At 44.1% G+C, this 23,102-nt stretch overlaps 1 protein-coding gene across 9 annotated transcripts in view; it reads right to left on the bottom strand.

The window, feature by feature from the left end:
- The window catches only part of LOC119174174 (solute carrier family 41 member 1), a 149,555-nt gene that overhangs the window by 23,883 nt on the left and 102,570 nt on the right, over window positions 1-23,102 (bottom strand). For all 9 annotated transcript variants that reach the window (XR_012895448.1, XM_075896054.1, XM_075896050.1 and 6 more), the window contains 4 exons: window positions 21,785-21,856; window positions 14,331-14,622; window positions 3,584-3,734; window positions 468-541 (listed from right to left, as the gene is read on the bottom strand). Coding sequence is in view for 8 of the 9 variants with exons in the window: in XM_075896054.1 (XP_075752169.1) it covers window positions 468-541; window positions 3,584-3,734; window positions 14,331-14,622; window positions 21,785-21,856 (589 nt within the window). In the remaining variant the exon portion in view is untranslated. The remainder of the gene's footprint in view (window positions 1-467; window positions 542-3,583; window positions 3,735-14,330; window positions 14,623-21,784; window positions 21,857-23,102) is intronic.

Raw genomic sequence — 23,102 nt, 5'->3', positions numbered from 1 at the left:
TGGGTAGTACACTAACTTGTCTAGTCTTCGTACTTGCAGGCAGCAAATCACACTTGTGGCTTTGCTTATTGCTGGTTTTGGTTTCGTTTTAAAGGAAAGAACAAACAGTTTTGAACTGTGTGACGCGATTAGAAGTGGTACTCTAAAAGGTGAAGGTGGTGAAGCGTAAGAGCCGAATATTTGCCGATTGTTGTTTTGAGAGAAAACAGCTTCAAGCCACACAAATACACACAGAGCCATAAGTACGAAGACTAGACAAATCCGTGTACTATCCAACATTCCTATGCTCGCTGAAGCGCCGTGCATCGCAGCTCCCATAAACACTAGCGCCAGAGTTGCCTCTAGTGTACATTTAAGAAACTCTATGGGTGGTGAAACTGCAACTGGAAACATACTCATCAACTAGTAGCACTGAATTGCCCGTGCAGGTGAATACAGGTAAGGAATGCAAAGTGAGCAGCACGCACCATTTATGACAGGCTGGAAGACAGCAATGCCATGGAAGCGGGAGACAGCAAAGTCCAAGATGCATCCTCCCACACTGCACAGCAAGTACGGCTGCAATGTTCAATCTGTACTAGCATAGACCAATTTGCACGGCGATGGGACATCAGTGGCATAAGAGGCACAAAAACCGCGCTCACACCGTAATGCATTGCACATGATTAAGAAAGCAGTTCCCCAGGCCTGCGACTGGCCCACAGGGCACATTTGCACAATACATGCACTTATTGGAGGTCAAGTGATTCGCTGATTGATCACAGCCTGGCATCCCAAAGAAGCACACGAATGATAAGCGTATTTTACATTTTATTTCATTCTTGTTTCATTACATAAAAGTTCAATTGCTCCAAAAATGAAAAATACTGGTACTGACCAAACAGCATAACCCCTCCAGTTCTTGAGACCCCATCTGGGGTCATTGCTTTGAGAAAGCGCAGTTAATTCTCATGCAAATATTTTTTACCTCCAACATGTATAGGGAAGACATTACTTTACCTATGCTCAACAAGATGGCACTCCTTGTTGAGCACCTGTGATCATGAGAGGTGTCAAAATGAAGTTTCCAAAAACCAGCAACTTTTTCATCTTTGCAGGACATAAATAAAATTGTTCGTAGTGTATTGTTGCCCAGTATATGTGACAGGACTGCTAAATGAACTCCAATAAAGTTTTAATAAATTTTTATGCATATTTTGTATTGTAAATTACAGTTTCCAGCTGTGTAAATAAATTAGATAAATTTCAGTTACTTAAATTTCATTAGTAAAATATTTAAATTTTACAAGTGTTTTTCGTTGTTCAGTAGAAATAATTTTTTTTTCATTTTCTTGTATGCTCAAGACCAAAACAAAGAAGTTTCAAATAAGGTGACGTGGAATTGCCTTATTCGGTCTGAGGAGGATAAAATATTCTGCTGAAATAGTACCTTTTTACTAAACCTGTCTAACATGCTTTGAAACACACAAAAAGAAACACTATAAGATATTAATAATCTGGCAGCAGGTAATACGTACATGTAACCTTCAATTATGGTTTTGGAGAAGAGGGGATTCCTCATGTAGAGGCTGTTTCAATTTTGTGGTGTCGCGACACAGCGGAATCACCTTTCCAAAGTTGCTATAGGAACTACTACCTCCCATTCATTTGGAACTACCTTTGACAACGCCTATTCATTCGTTTCAAATACTTCAAATTTCCATGTAGAAGTGGGTATGAATGCTCTAATATTTATTTCGGTATTCAGCAAAAAAAAAGCAGGAAATTATGACTACATTGTACTGAGTGTAAATCTGGACATTCTTCAAGGAGGCAAGGACAACAATGTAGATTATTTGCCTATTTCTTTTATTAAAGCAAACAGGAACTCATTAACGTATGCAAGAGCCCTAGTCCGGTGCTTCCCCATGTACACTGCCGGTAGAGTAGTGTACATGAGGAAGCACCCTAACTACCGTATTTACTCGATTCTAACGCGCCCTCGGTTGTAACGCACACCCGATTTCCATGACGAAAAAAAACAAAAAAAACGTAAGACATCGATTGCAACGAGCACCCATTTTTCTCGCTGGCCCGCACGATCACACCACCCGAAAAAACGACTCCTTTCGGGTGCGTCTTCCATTTAAATATGAGGTACGGGCGAAGCTTGTGCCCATCTGACATGTAACACAGCATTGCCGTCACTGTAGTTTTACCGTGGACCGATGTCAGCACGCGAACTTGCTTCGCCTCCTTCTTCTCGACAGTTGTGGTGCAGGCATGTCGAAGTTAAGAGGCGTCTGATCGGCATTCCCTATTTGCCCAAGCAGGTAGCCGTTGTTGTGCCGCAAGTTTAGGACGAACCTCTGAAAACTGTGAAGCTTTTCATCGTACTCCTCCGCAAAACTTTTCGCATATGCCCGTTCCCCTTCGGAGGGAAAAGCCTTTCCTCTTCATAAAGTTAGTTAGCCAGCACCTGCTCGCTTTAAACTGGCTCCGCATTAGACATTTTTCTAAGGCTAATTGCATAGCCCGCACTTGGAGCAGTTCTGTCGTCACGGGCCGCTGTGCCGCTCGCTGCTCAAGCACATACTCGCCGAGCAGCTCTTTAATTTGCGGAAACCGACCCTGCTGTGGTTCACTGAAGCCTTAGCGTGAAGCCTTGCTGTCGACAATCTTCTGCTTTTGTTTCTGCCAGTCCCATACCCACGTTTCGGGAACTCCGAACGACCGCGATGCGGCCCGATTTCCGTCCGTTTCTGCACACGCGATGACTTCCCTTTTAAAAGCGGCATCGTGGTGCACTCGAGTTTTTGGAGTCGGCCCTTTCATGCCGTCGATGCTAATGCACTACAAGATGACAAACTCCTCAGCACACGTACAAAGTGCCGCACTTGGGAAACACATAGGCAGAAATGGCCGACGCGCCATGCCGACGCACGTAGGGGGCGGCCATTTTGGAAATGCGATGGCAATAGAATGACCGCATTGACTTTTTTTATCGTACTCGATTCTAACGCGCATGCGATTTATGAACTCGCTTAACCGGAAAAAGGTGCGCGTTACAGACTGCATGTGCCTTTGTGTTGTCCAATTATTCAAAAGCTTTGCATCAAATTATGACCCTGTTGAACTGATGTTTTTTGGCAAGTTTGATTCAACAAGGTCTGAAAGTATTTCAGATGGTCCTTCTTTAAATGGTCCTTTAACTGTGTGCTCCAGAACTATCGCATGTGGACCTGTCTCGAGCCCTCGCACTTCTTTCGTCGTCCTACAGCGAGCATACCACACTGGCAGAAACTCAGACGGACCTGTTGCACGCAAGCAGAAGTGCGTGCATCAACGCATTGGCAGCTTTTTCCTGCCACCGGTTCTGTTCTAGCTTTATTTATGGAGAGTTGCGAAAAGTCTGGTCCTGAGCACAGAAATTATTTCTGCATTGTGAAAATATGAAATAAACCAATTACATGAATGTCACTTTATTCGTGCAGTAATTCCACTCACTAAGTGATTTCCTGCTTAGCAACGAGACTCTACTGTAGACTGAAGCATCAACCACTGCCAGCCTGTGCTTTATGCAAGTGGCGGAGATGAGACGTGCCTGGAGATGACCATGGCAGAGATGACGGGTGTCCACCCTGTGTAGAGCACCTCCTGGGTGTGAGGGTTGGCACATGCCAGCATGCCCCACAGGGGAAGCAGCAATGCCACAGCCACCAACACCACGACCACCAGCCACGTCTGGTGCACCTCTGTGGAAGACAACAAAAAGGACACAAGAAGATAGTGTTACCGACACTCACTGCTGACTTTATCAGGGGTCTTAATATGACCTAATCCTAAAGATCACTTTGAACATATTGTGGGTCCACCTGGAATGTGAGGTTCTCAACACGCGGTGCCACAATTGTGAGCACCGATCTCACTTGAGTGTAACGGGAGCCTAGAGTGAACCCCATTCTGTGCCTGTGTGTTAGTGCTAGACTTAAAATGGAGACAGCTGCACACTCAGTGAGACACCACATTCTAGTCTCCCTGTCTAACTTCCACCACAATTTATGCTTTTTTTCAAGTAATCACTGCCTAAATTTCCTTTCATCTCCAAAAACATGCATTAGAACTGCGCAGTATGGGATAGCACAGTGCAATGCAAATAAGCCTGTTGATGATTAGGTAATCCTGTGCTTTGCTTTTCACGGCACTCATTCTGCAACTTAAATACCATCATCATCATCAGCTTGACTGCAAGGCAAAGGCCTCTCACATGATTCACCAATCAACTTAGTCTTGTGCATTCTGCTGCCATGTTAGACCTGCGAACTTTCCAATCTCATCTGCCCATTTAACTTTCTGTCTCCCCTTTGTGCGGTTTGCCTTCTCTAAGAATCCCAGTAAGATACCCTTACAGGGCTGGTCACCATATTTGACAATTTTGAGCTGACAAGGGCAATGTGTAAATGGGGCCTTCACGATCACGTCTGCCAAAATTTGCAACGCTACGCACCACAAAAATGGGTCAAATTTCAAAATTACTGCTGCTCCGCCTTCCTTTCACGGGGGGGTGGGGGTGGGGGGCACCCGAAGAATGAGAGCATGACGTGCACCTATGAATGGCCCTATGTACACGACAGTGCAGTGACGTTAGTCCTCTGCATAAATGACTGTGCTCTGACGTTGCCAACAGTGGCACGTGACAAAGCAAAAATTATTTAACACGACAAGCGCAGTTTATGTAATTTGTTGCTTGAAGAGATTATTAAAACTCTAGATAAATAATGAGATGCAATAAGAGAATGTGAGAGTCTTTTTTCCATTTTTTTTTCCCCCACGAATTGCAAGGAGATGCAGGGCTAATCTGCCGGCATTTCACATGCGTTCGTGTCATCGCGGTCAGTACATCGAGCAGACGACAGCCATAGAACGTTCCTACGCATTCACGCACTCATTGTGCTCATCTATTCTACCGCATCTAAGCCAGTGTTTCCAAACCTTCCCGCAGAAACAGGCAGCAGACCTCGAAACAACACTGGTACGAAAAAGAAAAAAAAAAAACGCCACTCGTGTGCATGGGAGTTGGGCTTGTTCGAGCATGTTATGCACACATGACCTCTTCGTAAGATGCCGGAGAGGGCAGGGAAAAATATTTGGCTTGCGAAAGCTATGCGGGCGAGCGGCAAGGGTTTTGAGTTCGCCTCCTCTCATACTCGTTTCGCGCCACTTCAGAAAAACAGTTTTTTCAGCTCGTAGTGAATCGATTTAGGAAAGTTTTGTGGCAAAATATTCCTCTCATCAGACACCCAACAACTTCCATGGTTTAATTAAAATTTTGTATGGGGCCTGGTGAGTGGCCTTCTAAAGGGGCCCTGAAACACTTTTTCAAGTAACCATAAAATAAATTCACTCGAAGAACTTAGTGCCTCACGAATTCAACATTACAAAAATTTTAAGAATCCGTACAGTGCGAGTAGATTTGCCGCATGCTGCAATTGCATTCTCTCTTCTGTTGTCCCAACAAAAGCGCTGGAAGCCCCGAAGGGAGGGATGGGGGGGGCAAAGAAAATACGTCACCCACACCTCATGACCTTAAACACTTTCTTCTTTTGTTTTTTTCTTCAAGTGCGCGGATTTTTCATTGTGATCACGGGTGCACGCTGGGACAAGTTGCGGCCTCTTGCGGCAATCTATAATGACTGAGCGCGCCATGTTCAAATCAGCCAATGCCTGATAGAAGGGCTTTCTACGAGTTATTTTTGAGCGTCTTCAGTCATTCGTTGAGAGAAGAGAAATCAATTTTTAGCTGACTTTGATAATTTATTATGAATTCCAAGCAAAGTACTGCGCTATATTGTTTGGGCCGCCTGTTGTCGGGATCCCGACAACACGCGAGCCAAATATTATAGCCTGTACTACCAATCGGCAGCGTTTTCTGAACATGCTCAGAAAGTGTTGCAGGGCCCCTTGAATGCCCAGAAGTTATCCTGCCTATGTGCACGTTCCCGGCCCATGTTCATTTCTTCTTCTTGGTTTAAACAATGATAAGCTTAATCCCAGTTTGTTCCCTCTCTGCTCTCTTATTGTCTTTTAAGGTTACATTTATCATTTTGTTTTCGATCGCTCACTGCCTCGACCTCAATTTAAGTTGAACCATTTTTGTAAGCTTCCAGGTTTTCGCTCGGTAGACAAGAACCAGCAAGATGCAGCTGTTATATAGTACATTCTTCTTTAGGGTGTGGAGGTACTGACACTCCCCTGTAAAGTTGTTTGCAACGCGTGGCTCACATGTCTCGCGCAAAAGCCATATTTCGGGGTTACGGCTATTGAGCAATAGGTGGCGTTGTGTACACTAGCGGTTCGGACTGGCACGGTGGATGGATGTGTTTTTTGAGTGCTCCCGATCGACCGTGCAGATAAGTGGTTTTGCACGTTATGACCTTGCCTTTATAACTAATAAGGCAGCAGTTAAAATCTTTGTAGCACTTATTATACTGTACGGCTTTTCCGGGGGTCAGTCACCAGGTATTTACTAGTTTGTGTGTGTGTGTGTGTGTGTGCGTTTTTTTTTCTTTTGCCACCCCATGGGGGAGGTGCACGTACATTGAACACGCAAATTTTTGTAGTAGAGGTTAGACTATCTTTTTCGTAGGACAAGGATCGTGTTTTGTAATTATCAAGTTAGACAAGTTTTAAGGACAATTGGTGTCATAAAAACATGATTAAAAAGACTGTAAAGTGTTTAGGATGCAGGGTGAGTTTGAAAATAGACCCAAGTGCAGAAGCAAATGAAGAGGAGGCTGACGCGAAGTGTAGGCAATATGAGGTCGAGGAAAAAATGGAAAAAACGATGGCTGCCCAGAGTGAACTGCTGTTGAGAATCACCGAACTGGAGACTGCGTTGGCGGCAGATCAAGAAAAGAACGAGGGCAATGGGAGAAAGGCTGAAGTCCACCGAGAAAACACTAGTCAAGGTGAACAAAGGAGTGGCCGACCGAGAGAACAGTAGGGCACCGGCAACCGGAACAGCGGAGAAGAAAGAGCAAGCAAGTTTGGAAAAAACAGGTTCAGCCGGTTCAATTGTCGCAAGACCCAGCTTCAGCAAAGTAGTAGTGGGACCGGGAGGGGACAAAGCAGCCGGCGTCACAGGTGAAAGTAACCCCCAGGTGCAGGACGCTCCAGCTGGAGAGTCACAGCATGTGATAATCGCCGGGAACTCAAACTTAAATCGATGCGCAGAAGCAATCAAAGAGAGGGTAAGAGGTGACAACAGGGTTGCAAAAGAAACGTTCCCAGGATGCAAGCTGGAAGCAGTCATGAGGCAAGCGAGCGCAAAACTCAAAACTACAGCTGATAGACAGAACCTCGTGATAATTTCAGGCGGTTTAAACGATGTCTTAAGTGAAGACACGCCAGGACTAGTGACCACACTGGCGAAAGGGGTCGATGACATACGCGCCACTTCTCCTCAGGTACAGGTAGTGATATGCACCATACCGAAGGTACCGGTGTGGGACGACAACCTACAAAGAGTGGTTGTCAACGCAAACCGAGAGAGATGGTGCACAAGTCGAGAGAAAGGCTTTGAGGTGGTGAAAATAAACAGAGAGGTGCATAGGTGGGGTGGTTTTCAACGAGACAGAATTCACTTCGATGGGCGGCTAGGTCACGAGGTGGGTTGGCGACTTGCAGGACGCACAGTAGCTTTGTTGGGGGGCACGCGGGCCCTTCGGGGTGCAGGATAGCTAGAAACAAAAAAAAACAGACGGAGACTCTTAGACAGGTGGTATGGACAGATACGATTCTAAAGTGGCACCAGTATCTAAGATAGCTAGAGTCCGGGGCAGAAATAGACGTAGCCACGAGCGCCGAGCCAATTCAGACATAGGGTATATTAACAAGCAGGGTGGCAGGAACAGGCTGAAGTGGGAAGAGATAGAAGAACAGCTAAGGGAGGAGAGGCCGATGGTATACGGCTTTGTAGAAATACATCTTAGAGACATGGAACAACCTCTTAACAATCCTGACTACGCGTGGGAATATTGTAATAGAACAGAAGGCAGCAGAAAGGGGGGTGGTATTGGGGCATTCATTCATAAAAGTACAGACTGGCAAAGGGTCAAGCATGAGTGCAAGGAAAATTTATGGCTAAAAGGGAAAGTGACAGGGCAAGTGACACTCTTTGTTTTGGTGTACTTGTGGACGGGAGCAAAGGCCAGAGAGGGAAACCACGCAATGGTAGAGTGTATATCAAATGACATTGAGGAGTTAGGAGGAGAGTGCGAGATAATTATACTAGAAGATATGAATGCGCACATAGAAGATATAGATGGGTCTGCCGACCCAACAGCCACAATGATCATGGATATGTGTGAAAGGCATGATTTGATCATTTGCAACAGTACCGAGAAGTGTGAAGGGCAAATAACATGGGAGGTAGGAAGGCTGCAGTCGACGATAGATTACGCACTGATGTCACATAGGATGTATGATAAGCTCAGGGGAACGCACATAGATGAAGGTGGCCCCAGAAGTCTGCATAGTGATCACAAACGTATCAAGCTAAGTTTTGGAAGAGCAGGGAAAGTTGGAAGGAGACTAGATAAGCAACTACAGGAAAATTTTCATTCAGAAAAGCAAATAGAGAAAGCTACTAAACAAATTGAGAAAGTAATCACTGAGGACAATAAAACAGTGTGGACATACACGAATCTAATTACGACTGTTTGAGCTAGAGCTTGCTAAGGCATGTGACAAGTCACCCTGATAAAGAAGACACAAACCCAAGAGTTGGCGGGATGAGGATATTAAGAGAGCAATACCAAAACGTCAGGAAGCCTCTAGGGAACACAGACATGCTAAGCAGCGGGGTGAACCGACAGATAATGTTGAAAGAAAACGGGAAATCTTTCTAAGCTGTAGAAGGGGCGCATCCTTTCTGATCAATGATCAGTGGCTATGGCTGGCAGAAGTACATGAAAAAGATAGAAAGGCAGCTGCAAAATTTTGGAACAATCTAAACTTCCTAAGAAATGAGATGAGCCTAGAGCAGGGGTTTATAACTACAGCTGAAGGTGCTAGGCTAGAAGGGGACGAAGCTATTGAATATATAAGAACAAGGGTGACAGAAAAATTCCAACAAAGAAATGCTTTATGCACCACAATAGACAAGGATGAATCAAGTGGCGCACTGGCTTCATTTTCACAAGAGTGGGAAAGGGCTGAGAAGAGGATGCCTAGTAGTACATCAACAGGCCCAGATGGCATTCCGATTATGCTGATAAAGACATTAGGTCCGAAGTCTAAACAGGCTTTGAGAGAGGCAGTGAGCAAAATAATAATCGATGGTGAAGTCCCCAATGAATGGAAACTTAGCAGGATGAGCATGATCTATAAAGGAAAGGGGGACAAAGGTGACATAAACAACTACCATCCTATAACAGTGCCATCAGTGGTCTACAGGTCGGGCGATGCAGATTATAAAGGAAAGACTGCAGGCATGGATAGAGGATGAGGGTGTTCTGGGGAACTGCAGAATGGGTTTTGGAAACACAGGAGGTTGGACGGCAATCTGTTCTCACTGACGCAGTGCATCGAAATAGCAGAAAAGGAACACAGGCCCTTGTAGATTGCATTTTGGATATCAAGGGAGCGTACGATAGCATGGTTCAAAAGGACTTGTGGGGAATACTGGACACACTAGGTGGGAAAGATGGAGTCATTAATCTTTTAAAGGATATCTATAAAGGTAACAAGGCAGTTATAAAGTGGGAAAAACAGGTATCCAAGCCTGCAGAGGTAAAACGGGGGCCTAGGCAGGGGTGTCCTCTATCACCCTTGTTATTCATGATGTACCTACAAGGACTAGAGGCCAAATTAGAGGGAAGTGGACTAGTGTTCAACCTCTCTTTCGTCAAACAAGAAAAACGCATTGAACAGGCACTACCAGCATTGACATACGCAGATGATACAGTGCTAATGGCTGACAACAAGGGAGATTTGCAGAGATTGATGGACATCTACGGGAATGAGGGAGATAGGTTAGATTTCAGATTCAGTAAGGAAAAATCAGCAGTCATGATTTTTAATGATAATGAAGGTAGTGAGCTTAGAATACAGGAGGTCAGGCTAGAGATAACAGATAAATACAAATATCTTTGCGTATAGATAAGCAATGGGGTCGAGTACCTAAGGGAACACAAAATATACGTGACGACTAAAGGTAACAGGAATGCAACGGTGAAGAAAAACAGGGCACTGTGGAACTACAATAGGTATAATGTTGTGAGAGGAATATGGAAAGGGGTCATGGTTCCTGGTCTGACGTTCGGCAATGCGGTCATGTGCATGAGATCAGAAGTTCAAGCAAGATTAGAAATTAAGCAACATGGAATAGGTAGGCTTGCCTTAGGAGCTCACGGGAATACACGAAATCAGGGGGTACAATGTGACATGGGATGGACATCATTTGAGGGCAGGGAAGCTAGGAGCAAGATAAAATTTGAGAAGCGATTGAGAGAAATGGGGGAGGAGCGTTGGGCTAGGAAGGTATTCTGCTACTTGTACATGAACAATGTCGATACAAAATGGAGAAAGCGAACCAGAAAATTGGCTGGTAAATACTTAGAAAACAGCAGGGGGCCAAACCAAAAAGAATTATCGGTTAAGAAGAAGGTGAAGGAAGCTGAGACCGATATGTGGAGAATTGGCATGATTAAGAAGTCCGCACTAGAGATCTATCAAACTTTCAAGCAGGAACTTGCCAAGGAAAGGATCTATGATAATACTCGGGGTAGTTCTCTACTGTTTGAGGCCAGGACGGGAGTATTGCGAACCAAGACATATCAGGCCAAATATGAAGGGGTAGACACGGTATGCAGTGCGTGTGGAGAGGAAGAGGAAACTGCCGAACACTTGATAATGTTCTGTAAAGGGCTTCACTTTATAGTTCAGGATGATGGCGCAGAGTTTTTCAAAGCACTGGGGTTTAAAGACAGGGAGGGCAAAATACACTTTAAGCGGGTAGAATTAACAAGAAGGAGGTTATGTGATTGGTGGCTAAAGTCAAAGCACGAGTGAAAATTAAACCCTTCAATGCAAAGTATGAGTCCTCAACCTCACTATTTAAAGGGAAAAAAACAAATAAATCTAGTTTTTGGTTCACTAAGTATTACGGCTTGGTGGCATTAGCCACCGCCCGATTTAAAGGGTACAGCCATATTAATCTTTCCATCCATCCATCGTGATCACCACAATCATAATCATCATTATATAGCACCGACGGCGACAAGCCTTGGTAGCGGCGAGCAAGAAATAAGCTACTCTCTTCTGCGCATGGCGGTTGCCGCGAACGGTTGTCTCTATCGTGGGTCCCCAGTGCGTGGCACCATGGGCTGCGCGTCGGGGGCCCTCGTGGTAAGTCAAGCGTTGGCCACGCCGTCTTGGGTGTGTTATTGTGTTTGTCATGTACTTGAGTGTATGGTAATATTGTGTAAGGATGTCTTAGCGTGTTGATCACAATTTATGTTATAATAATTCGGTGGACGATATCGTCATTCTTAATTAGTTAAATAAATATGTATTGTTTGGTTTGTTCCGACCGTGTCTGCTGTGTCCGTTAACTTCAAGAGCGTGGTGGTGGCGTTGCCAATTCGAGACCCCACACTGGCTGCCCAACGTGGAGCTCTTGGAGTATCAGACGACAGTTTTTGCGGTTCAGTGCAAGCTTTTGTTAAAGCCGGGGTAGAGTAGGCCTAGGGCGGGGGGACTTCTTTGCTAGCGTCGGTGGTGTGCTTTGTTGAGAGCGAGGAGATCAGTATTTGTGACGAGTTTGAACTTGTCGGCACGCGAGTTTTCATTTTTTTTCTGCTCGCAAGTGTTTTATTTTTTACTATGTTATTGGTGGTTTTCAAGAACGTTGCTCAGTTGGGATGAGAGCCATGTGGTCTGCATCTTGGGGTGAGCAAGGCTTAGAGCACGTGGATTGCAGGCCAGGCCCGAAGCGAGTAAGTACGAAAGCCTAGTGGGTGGTCCGATTTTCTGTAAGTAGCTTCACTTCTTATATCTCTTTGGGCTCAGGGAGTCAGGCGTCGTTGCTGTCTGGTATTGCGGCTCGATGCCAGGGCGTCGTGACCCTGTCCGGAGCGGTGGACGCTGATCGCTCAGTAAGCTGCTGTGTGCGGCGAGCAATAGGGCCACCTTACAGACTGGACGTCTCCTTGCGGCTGCTTCTTCTGCGCCTAGGCTGGGCGCTGGGTGGATGCCATCTGTTGTCGAGCGACTCATTAGGCCTAAAGCTCTGCGCAGCCGCCTGTCGCACGTGGCAAAACTAGGTAAATCGTGGCGTCGAGAAGTAGGACTCTGCTTCCCTCACTTTTTATCTTGCGATGCACGAGTTAAGGAAAGTGACCTTTCTTGTAATTGAGCTAGGGGTCTCGGTCGCCGCCGATGTATTAGCTAGCAGTACTGACCATTGTACCACGTGGGCGAGGAGCTCGAAGCTCCCTTCACTTTGGCCTACTGCACTGTTCTTTCGAGTGTTTTGTAATGTATGCAGCGGGAGTGATGTAACCCGCGGCTGGCTGTCTTCTGCACATTGTCAGCGCCGCTGGCCAAAAATGCGGTCGGTCACAAGGTTGGGCGATGAACATGCCTGGGACCTGCGCAACTGCCTGCAGTCCGGCCCCCTCGTGAGTGCTGGTCGCAACCGGAAGACGTGTCAGTGCGAGTGACGGATCATTGCGCCGACGGCAATGTTGCTGTTGCGAGACCGGTACTGAGGTGAAGGCGGCGAGCCGGACAGTGCAGCAGTGTCGACCAGCGGCGGTGTCGTGGTGCATGGTCATTTTGAAGGAACATGTGTTGTCATTTTTTTTTTGTTAGAGCTTGTGTAGCTGATTTCTTTGTTTTTTTCATAATATGGTTTGAATTAAGGTTGAGAGGATGTGAAGGTACTGACACTCCCCTGTAAAGTTGTTTGCGCCGCGTGGAGCAGGTGTATCGCGCAGAAGCCATATTTCAGGGTCACGACTATTGAGCGATAGGTGGCGCTGTGTACGCAAGCGGTGATCACCACTATCATCATCATCATGATATAGCGCCTGCGGCGACGAGCCTTTGAGGCAGCGAGCGAGAAATAAGCTGTTCTCTTCTGCGCGTAGCTGTTGCCGCGAGCGGTTGTCTCTAGCGTGGGTCCCCGGTGCATGGCACCGCGGGTTGCGCGACGGGGGCTCTCGTAGTAAGTCAAACGTTGGCGATGTGTTTTGAATGTGTTATTGTGTTTGTTATGTACTGGAGTGAATGGTAATATTGTGTAAGGATGTCTTAGTGTGTTGATCATGATTTTTGTCAGGATAATTCGGCAGACGATATCGTCGTTCTAAAATTAGTTAAATAAATGTATGTTGTTTGGATTGGACCAACCGTGTCTATTGTGTCCGTTCACACCAAGAGCGTGGTGTGGCGCTTGCCAATTCGAGACACCACAAGGGTTAGTGACAGATTACCATTCATGATTTGAGAATTCTTGCTGAATGTGATTTACCCCATCCTTATTCTTTTAGTTATTTCACTCTGATGGTTCGGCTCCGCTGTTACTGCCTGTCCTAAGTAGAAATATTTCTGTACAGCTTCCAGTGTCTTTCTACCTATTGCAAAGTGCTGTTTTCTATCAAGACTGTTGCACATTACTTTAGTTTTGCGCATATTATTTTCAGACTTACTTTTCTGATTTCCGTGTCCATTTCAGTAATCATGAGCTGTAATTCGTCCCCTGAGTTACTCATTAAGGCAATGTCATCAGCGAATCGCAGGTTACTAAGATACTCTCCATTAACTCTTATTCCTAACTCTTTTCAATGTAGAGTCCTGAAAACTTTCTGCAAACACACAGTGAATAGCCTTAGAGAGATCGTGTCTCCATGCCTTACACCCTTCTTTATTGGGATTCTGTCACTTTCTTTTGGAGAACTACAGTTGCTGTGGATCTGCCATAAATTTCTTCCAGTATGTTTATGTAGTGTTTTTTGATGCTGTGCTTCCGTAGTGCCTGCAATACTGCTGATATCTCGATTGAGTCAAGCGCTTTCTTGTAATCTATGAAGGCTATGTATAGAGGCTGTTTCTATTCCATGCAATTCCTTATTACCTGATTGAGAGAATGAATATGGTATATTGTAGAATAGCCTGTACGAAATCTTGCTTGATCTTTTGGTTGATTGGGCTCTGATTATGAAAATACCAATCTACCCAAATACCAATCTTCTAATTTGCAACTGCATGTTTGCTGTAATAGGCCTCTATAAAACCCTTGAATTGCCAGTCTTGAAAGCGTGATATTTCCCATTGCAGACACTCACCGAGGCAGGAGTAGAGGAAGCTAGCAACCAAGGCAAGCAGTGCCAGGGTGGTGAGGTCACCGAGAGAGGCTGCGATGGGTGTGGCCACATTGTCCGGATTTACGTGGCACTTGCGCGAGCCGATCACGACGCCGATCATGACCAGGCCCAGAGCCAGGCTGGCTACGCTGGCCGTCAGCAGGCTGCTGGCACACAGCAGGAGCGCGTCTCGCCAGTTGAACACTCCCTCGGGTATCCAGCCCATCACCATGGCAAACAGTGAGGCAAGGAAGCCCACCACTGTTGCCTGGCACTGCAATCAGGCGCCGCGCAATCTCACTGGCACGAACCACAAGGGGCCCTTAAAGGATCCTTCAATGAACCCATCGTAACCTTTGATTTAAAGCTCTATGTGGTCATCTGGGGAGCATTTTACTGGAATAGCTTTTCAAATTGGTCTGTCATATAATACTGTGACAAAAACATGTTGATCTGTCCTGCTGCCATGGCTTCAGGAGGCAAGCTTCGCTGCCAGAGTCAACTGCCTCCACCTTTGGTTCGGCCAGTGCCCATGAGCCACAAATCTGCCAAGCATTCTTTCCCAGATGAGAGGAGAGGAAGCATGTCTGTGGATGTGACCACCTCACCTACATATATGTACAGATTGTCCCAACCATCAAGCTGTTCAAGTTAAAAAAAAAGAGGAATAGTGTAATATGAAGCAAACCTAGAAATTACTCTTCAAGTACATTGGCATAGCCACCACAAATTTCTTTTACTAATAAAGCAAAATAAATCGGAGATTATTATATTTGCAAAAGCTTTGAAAGTCTGCAAAGTGACAAGCGACTAGACTGCAGCACAAATCAAGATGCAGCACCCTCAAACAGGCTCACCATGAGGTGCTGAAAATGCAGAAAGATAAAAATGCAGATCGCCCATCTGTCACTACCGGGACAAGGAAACACATCTTTGGTGTTAGAGTTGGGTGTAATTAGAACAGAGCTTCAGCCATGTAATCAATGAGTACTGTCTGCTGCAAGATATAAATAATGATGATGCCATACAATCCAGCTGAATGAATCCCCATAAAATTGTGATGTATATTGTTGGCACCCTACCTGTACCTTTGCCAAAGAGCAGAATGCTGCTCTTGCATCGGGAAATAGCCAAAGCGATCGCTTACAGTAGGCGTATGTGAGGGTGCTGTTTTCTTTTGAGGGTGGGAGCGTAATCAAAATGTTATCTTTTGTTTTTTCGTAGCCTTTCTTAATCAGCCAGAAAAATGAGCACACAATTAAGCTGACAAGAACAGAATTTGTTTTTATTGATGGTTACGTACAAACATCATAACGGCAAAAGAACTAAACAAGAATGGCAATAAAATTGTATACGTTTTTATCTACATTTTGATCTTAGCCCACACAATACATTGTTGAGAATAACACAGATGTCATTTCAGCATGCCTACATATGCCACATAGCCATTTGGATAATTATACGAGTACCTGTCAGGTTATAAATATATTTAATAATAAACCAAACTAACAAAGAGATCAGGGATAGCAACTCCAGTTTACGGGGAACAATTTTCAGTAGGTTTGCTTCACGTAAAGCAGTTCTTATTTTTTAAAAATCCAGCTGTTTGATAGTTGGAACGCCTGTGTGTGTGTGCATGTATGTGTGTGTGCGTGCATGCATGCAACCATTCGTCCTGCTTATCGACAGTCCACGGTCGGTTTGAACATGTCACCAGCTGAACACTCCCCAATTCTAAGCCGGCCAAGGGTGTTTCAAGACCTGCTTGTGACGTAGGCATTCATACCTCTCCCCTTTCACTCTTTCTCAAAACACTACTACAATGAAAGGAAAAGTACACGGTTTTCCATTTAAAATTTTGACCCATTCAGCACTACGCAAGCATTTACCAATTTAGACACAATCACCACTGACTGATGTATGCACCACACTCATTTTCAATGCCATGAAACCTGTTGGGCTGGCTCTTCCGCAGAACACAACTGCCAAAAGTGTAATTGCCAGTGCACTGATTATGAAAGTGCATCTTGCATGTAGCTCTTGCTTGGTGCACAGCTTGATAGGTGATTGACAGTTCAAAAGCAAGAACTGCCCAGTAAATGTCGCTGAAACAATATGCTGGCCGCCATTCATGCATTCCAGAAGACAAGGGTGGCAAAATGGGCTTGCTTGTTGGTTCGTCATGGTATAAACGTTATCCGAATAATGCGACAAAAGATGGACACGAGCAAGATGACGTCCCTTCTTTACGCATCTGCCTATATTCGGAAGTTTTCTTGGCTTGCAGCCTTTGCCGTCAATAAAGAGTCGGTAACTGGCACTCATATGTCTTTCTTCCTTTCTCGTCGTCATGTTCCAAGCTTTGAGTGACAAATAACACGTTCAGCAAACTTACCCACCAACTAACTCGCCCTGAAAAAATGTTCTCGTAAGAACTATGGTTACATGTCTCAAATGCAGCACAAGAGGCCAAATACTTACATTCATCGTCTGTTTTCTGCATTGTGCTTGAATAAACGAACAATGTGGGAAAAGGTTAAGCAGCAGAACGACGCAGGACTATTCAATCAGAGAGTCTCTTGTCATCAGCACAGGCTTAAACGGCAGCTACATAGCATTCCAAAAGTGTGCTTCGTTGGGCTAGTTGGTCCCACATTAGAGAAAGGTAAAAAAAATGCAAATTAGATGTAAAAGAGGGAACGGACACACAGGACAGTGCTCGTCCAGTGCATCTATTCACTGTTTTACTCTTTATTTGAACTGTTTTTACCTTTTACTAGCAGCTACGTATTACATGGAGCACTTAAATTTACAGAGGCCACCTTTATTGACAAGTAGAACGTGTGTCATATCTAACTTTAGGCAAAATGCCAATGTAACTTTAGGCAAAGTGCCAATTATTTCCTGGAGTCCATTTCGAGCCTATTTAACATACAAATACGAACTAAAGAATAGGAAACATTTTAATCACACATTTAATGTGCCTATAAGTGCTTAATTTGAGGTTTGCACCAATATCAGCTTTTCAATGCCTAAAAATGCATTTTTGCGCTCGTTGAGAAAACATTTTGCTTGTATGAGCTGTTATTAGGAAGGAAAGCAAGAAGCATCAAGTGTAGCCTTATTAACAACACGTGCATAGCGTGCTAGTTTTTTTTTTTTTTGTTCATGTTTTTTAGCTCCTGGTAAGGTGCGACTATGGTTCAACATAGGGTCGACGCACGCATACGCTGTGTCATGTCGTTGAAAACAGATCGTAAGTCAAAGCACTGCCACAGCGAATGCATAACTAGATTCGTCCGATCGCTTCAACGCATCTGAGGTTTGCCAACGCTCCGATAACTTCGCACTATAAATGGCTTTTACGTGTACAGGGATTGTACCCCAGAGTGGCACAGCGAGGCTAGCATCTATTAGCCCTGAGAAACTGAGGTGGCGCCACCCGGCGGGATGCCTGGATAACGCCATGGCAAGGGTGCTTCAACGCCTGCCATGGCGCGCCTAATATAACATGCGCTCGCATCGTACGTTGTTCCGCTGTTTGTGATCGCTTTCGACTTGACTCAAGCTTCAGATGAATGACGAGAACAGCACTGACAACACTCCTAGTAAAACGAATAAAACTTTTGTGCAGTATAATCAGTAACGGTTACCGCGCTTCACCGTACACTTTCATCGGGTTTGTGATGTCGCACTGCTAAACAGGAAAATGGGTTCGATTCTCGGCTGCGGCAGCAGCATGCCATTGTGAGTGAAGCACAAGAACATGTTTGCGCTTGAGTACAAAGCTATTGAACAGCGTGTCCCGTGTTCGAGTCGTGGTTTTTACACATATGACACTATATTTACAATAATACGTTGCTCTGTTTCAGAGCGGTTCTTTTCAGAGATACAGAACCTCTGCAAAGAAGCTTTATTTGTGTTGTAAACATGCATCAGACACATGTGTCGGACATATTTGAGTCGGATACACGAATAAAGCTTTCAAAAGCTTTATTTGCGTCGGACACAAGCGACTATCTGGCTGCAGATTTTTTATTTTTTTTTGCCTGTGTACCAAGTTCTACGCACAGTTGGAAAAACCCCTGCAGTATTGAGGCTCGCAAAGCATCTTCAAAGCGCTTGGCTGAGAATACCACCACAGCAGTTGTATTTGTTTTTCTTATCTACTCGCTCACTCGTAATGTAGTTTGACGTTTTTCTTACAGTAATTTCAGGACTTCATTTCACTAAAAAACGAGTTGAGGTTAATTGCAAAAACTTCATGCAGCATCCTAGCAACGGCGCTCTTACACCAACACCCGAGCTTCATTAACTTGTATGTAGATAGGACCTGCGAGACCAGACATTGTCTCAATGAGGCGAATAATGTTAGTTATTACGTAGGCCACATCGCTGAGAGCACCATCAAAATCATTCACAATGCTCTTTCGAGTTTCAATCGTTTTGCAAATTATTGTTATCAATAGTGCTCCAACGTGAATTAAACAATACCACTTGTGACGCAGTGTTTGATCGGGCCAGCAGTTCATGCAAATCGGAATATACGGCCCCATAATTTCTGGTGGCTAGCTGTTTAGAAGAAATATTTGGGGAATTTACACTAACGTAACATTACCCGGAATATTTTGTGTGTGACTTTATACATCCTGGATATACTAAAAAAATTTATGGCGGATCATCATACGTCTTTTTCAGCAAAACGCGCAACGTTGTCAAATCACCCAAATAATGTGCATAAAAACTGCGATGTATAAGTGAATTTGAAAACACACTAATTTTATTATTTGTAGTCTTTCGGGACACATGTTCTAATCTCGTAGTGCATGCCAATGTGATCAAGCTAGAATTATCAGTGTAAATACATTTAGCACTAGTAGTTTCTTGGGGTAAGCATTGACAACAACGAATGCCTTTTTGTAATGCACCACCATTTTCACAGTGAATCTCCCGTTTAGGCAAGAGTTTGCTCTTTAGATAATCACAGCTTTCTGCAGCACAATTCACTTTCGATAGCAGTGTAAACAGCCGCCTTCCACCTTTGTAGCTTTGCATTGCAATAATGAGCAGTTAACCACCGCATCGCGTAAGACCGGGCACGTGGCGGGCTCATAAAAAAGTGATACTCGGTTGTGGAGCAAGCGAGTCATTGCCGTGAAGTCATTTGGCCCGCTTGCCAGTGTTCATTCTCAGTGTTCGATCATTGTTTGTTCTCGAGGCTAATAGCGCTAGTGGATCCCCCTAAAAAATTTTTGTCGCTTAGTTCGAGAGTAGTGCAGCATGGCAGTCGCATGAGCGTGGCTAGAGTGTACTGTAGCAAAGCGAGGAAAGACTAACGCTAGTGTACCCCCTTCCCCTTGAAGATCCACCTCGCTAAGTTTTATAGCAGTGCAGCTCAGCAGTTGTGTTTGGGAGGCGAGAGTACAGTATAGCGAGAACGTACTCTAATAAGCCAAAACTAAGCTAGGCTAGCGCTGCCGCCTACAGCTTGCACGCAAGTTTAGTTGGAATTTATGTTTTTCTTAACGGTAGCTGTTGGAAGTCTGCCGAGCAATGCGGAATAAAGAGAAGCCATAAAATGACCTTCTCTGGCAATGAACCAGTGGATCACAGCGCTACTTCGTCGATCGAGAAACGGTCCATGTGAAAAGCTGGGGAGAAGAAATTGGAAAGGTCAACAATATTTTAAGTTTTATGTCCAATCTGAAGCACGCATAGGCGTAAAGCTTGCAAAATTAGTTACACAACTGCCAATTTATTTAAATAACCCCTGAATCTGCACGAATAACATGTATTTTGTAGTCATTCCCCAGGCACACAGATTCATTTTGTTATTTTTATATCCACATCTGTGAACTCGCATGCACCAATTACACAGAATGCAGCCATATGTGAAAGCTTCACTGAAACAAGCCACTTTCAACTTTGTCGATTATACTGTATAGTAATTCACAATTTAAGCTTGTCGAGTAACATCATGCAATAAAGATATGCACTAAGTGGTGAAAGTATGCATTAGTGGCAGGATCGCTATCGTGTTCAACGCTTAAAAGGAAAGCTTAAGGGTATCCTTTTTTTTTAGATGTGCACGAAAATTTTGCCTCGTCCCCAATAGACCCGTCGCTGACAGGGTTGCCTCAAAGCTTGAATTTGCCTTGGAAATAATCCCAGGTTGTATGTGCTAAAGTAACTGTCTAAAGTTTCGAGTAGTGCTGACTCAAGTATTCTGGATGCAATTAAAGCATTGAAAGTGCTAGGCCACAAGTACGCTTCACTAACTTCAGAGGACATTGAGCATTCTTTTTCGCATAAAAGCAAATACTGACTGAAAGCAAGCACAATTCAAGCTTGAGAACCTCAAAATGATGCTGGTTTGTCACTGTTTTCACACCATTTCCCGCAATGTCAAATTACCTCAGTTTTCATCTATATCTGTTCAAATGATTATGCTTCGTGTTAATTCTTTTCATGCAACAAATTAATTTTAGCTTTCCCAAAGCACAGAATTTGCTTGCTGTGTTTGTTAGAAGTTGAATATTTGTCCTGAGCATGCAACTGAAGTAATTTTGAATTATGCTTATATATGCCCAAAAGATAGTTTTTAATGCCTATTTATGCCTAAATGGCAGTTTTTAGGGCCTATTATAAGTGCCTAAAACATTCTTTTTTCGTGCCTGAAGTTCCCATCTCTAGTCATATCAGACAGAATACACTACAATGCATCGATTCACCCAAACTTGTTCAGCTTTGTATCTCACTGCAATGTATATATCAGTGCGACTTTCTACAGCAGCCTCTGATAGACTGTGATGAACTAGCTATTAGCTTCACTTAAACTTTTTACATGCAATTGCTGCTGGTTTGCGACTGTCTTACGCACTGCTGTACTACATGACAGGGACTGCAATGCCTTCTTTATTATTCAGTGAAGCACTTTGACTGCACCAAAAGGCAACAAATTCCACACCCCTGGCAGATCACATGCAGGACAAGGTCCAAATGCGGGGAAGATGTTTGCTACAGAACCGCCAGAACGCTTACAAACATAGTGAATAGATCAGCAGCTTAAACATGCCGCTTCTCTTAATGTGAAACCCTGACTAGACTTCCGTGTCGGAAATTCGATTACTTTTGCTCTGTATGCAGCCAATCCATGTCTGCAACCGTATACCGATTGAATAGATGCACTCGCTCATGCTTAATAACAGATACTGTAGTTTCTCCTGTGTAACTGACATCCCATTCTACAGCTCGTAGAAATATTCAAAAAGAAATCTCCGCATATAAGCCACACATTCAAACAGCGGAGGTTAATTCAATGGATCGACAGAAAGAGCACCACAAGTTGTGCTTCCAGATCGCAAGAACTTAATTTCTCCACTCAATTTCAGGCTCAGCATTTTTCATGTGAGATGCATATGATGCAAGTGACCTACCTGAAGCAACGCAAGGTTCCCCGTGGCCATCCTCCACTGCTCCGTCGAGGTGTCCATCTTTCCCAAGTTAGCCTGCAGGAGGACAGAGATCACGGTGCTCCATAACTGAACTACCGAAACTCTGATTGATTGATTTTATTTATTAAATGAATGAACAATTGAGGTAGGTGGGGGTCAATTTGCAAGAGCAGGCTTTAAAATATTCATATATAAAATTGTACACTGAATATGTTTTCACTCAAGCCGAACTCCCACCGGGTCCGTGTTACAGCAAGCATCAATCTGCAAGCTATGAATCCTGGCTTCTTGACACTTCCTGACGCAGTGCTACTGCTGTCAAGAGAAGTGGCTACTCAGCATGCATCAAATAAGTTTACACGCATAACTTCTGCAAGGCCCACACACACACTGACAAGTGCAAAAATTAAAAAAGAAGTTTCACAAAATCTATCAGTATGAGGGTCTAACAAGCCACAAGTTAAACAAGGCAAGAGACTGCTGCTTCAGACATGTATATTTGTGTGTCTGTGTGTGTGTTAGAGTGCATGCATGCATTTGCACTCTTTGATCGATTATTCCTTAACTGGCAGTCCTGGGCCCAAAAGCTCGCATTCAATTACATTTGTATTTGTGCATTTAGATCTGGGTGTGTTAGCCGGCTCCATCAGCAGCCATGTTGGCAAGTATAGAACGCTTTTTTCTTCTGCCTCCTGGCGTCATTAAACATGCGACACTTTAATTAGCTGGTCAATAATCCCTCATGTACTATTGTAAGGCATCCAGACAGCCGGAAAGAGCTACTCGCATTTATGAATGAAAAAATTGGAATTTTAAAAGGTTAGTTTTTTTTTTTTTTTTGCTAGACACAACTTTAGAGTTCTGCCAGCAGCAAGTTATCTTTTCGTTCACTTTTCTTTTTCCACATATACATTCTAATCACTACAAATAACATTTCCTATACTTTCCTTGGTTTTCATGCTTGTGCCATCCAATTACACACTCAAACCTCATTATAACAAAGTTGCATCTTAAACGAAAATAAGTTTGTTATACCCAAAAAATCGCTATAAAGTTACCCCATTTATTCGAAACTAGACTGACAGTTTTTTTTTAGATTTATATGCATCAAACTCTGGGGTTGGCTTAAATTTGAGAATTTTAAAAAACACGCCCTTTTACATTGAAAAAAGTGGTGCACCGCAAGCCTCACCTAGACGTTATTGCAGCTGTTAGTAGCAGAGTCCACACCTAGCTTAATAAGTAAACACGGGAGGACGCCATCTTGATCTTTGCAGCGATTGTTGAGGCAAGCCATTTG

Source organism: Rhipicephalus microplus, chromosome 5 (genome assembly GCF_043290135.1).
Source record: "Rhipicephalus microplus isolate Deutch F79 chromosome 5, USDA_Rmic, whole genome shotgun sequence".
In the NCBI taxonomy this organism is placed as follows: Eukaryota; Metazoa; Arthropoda; class Arachnida; order Ixodida; family Ixodidae; genus Rhipicephalus; species Rhipicephalus microplus.
This window is presented reverse-complemented; position numbering and strand designations above follow the sequence as displayed.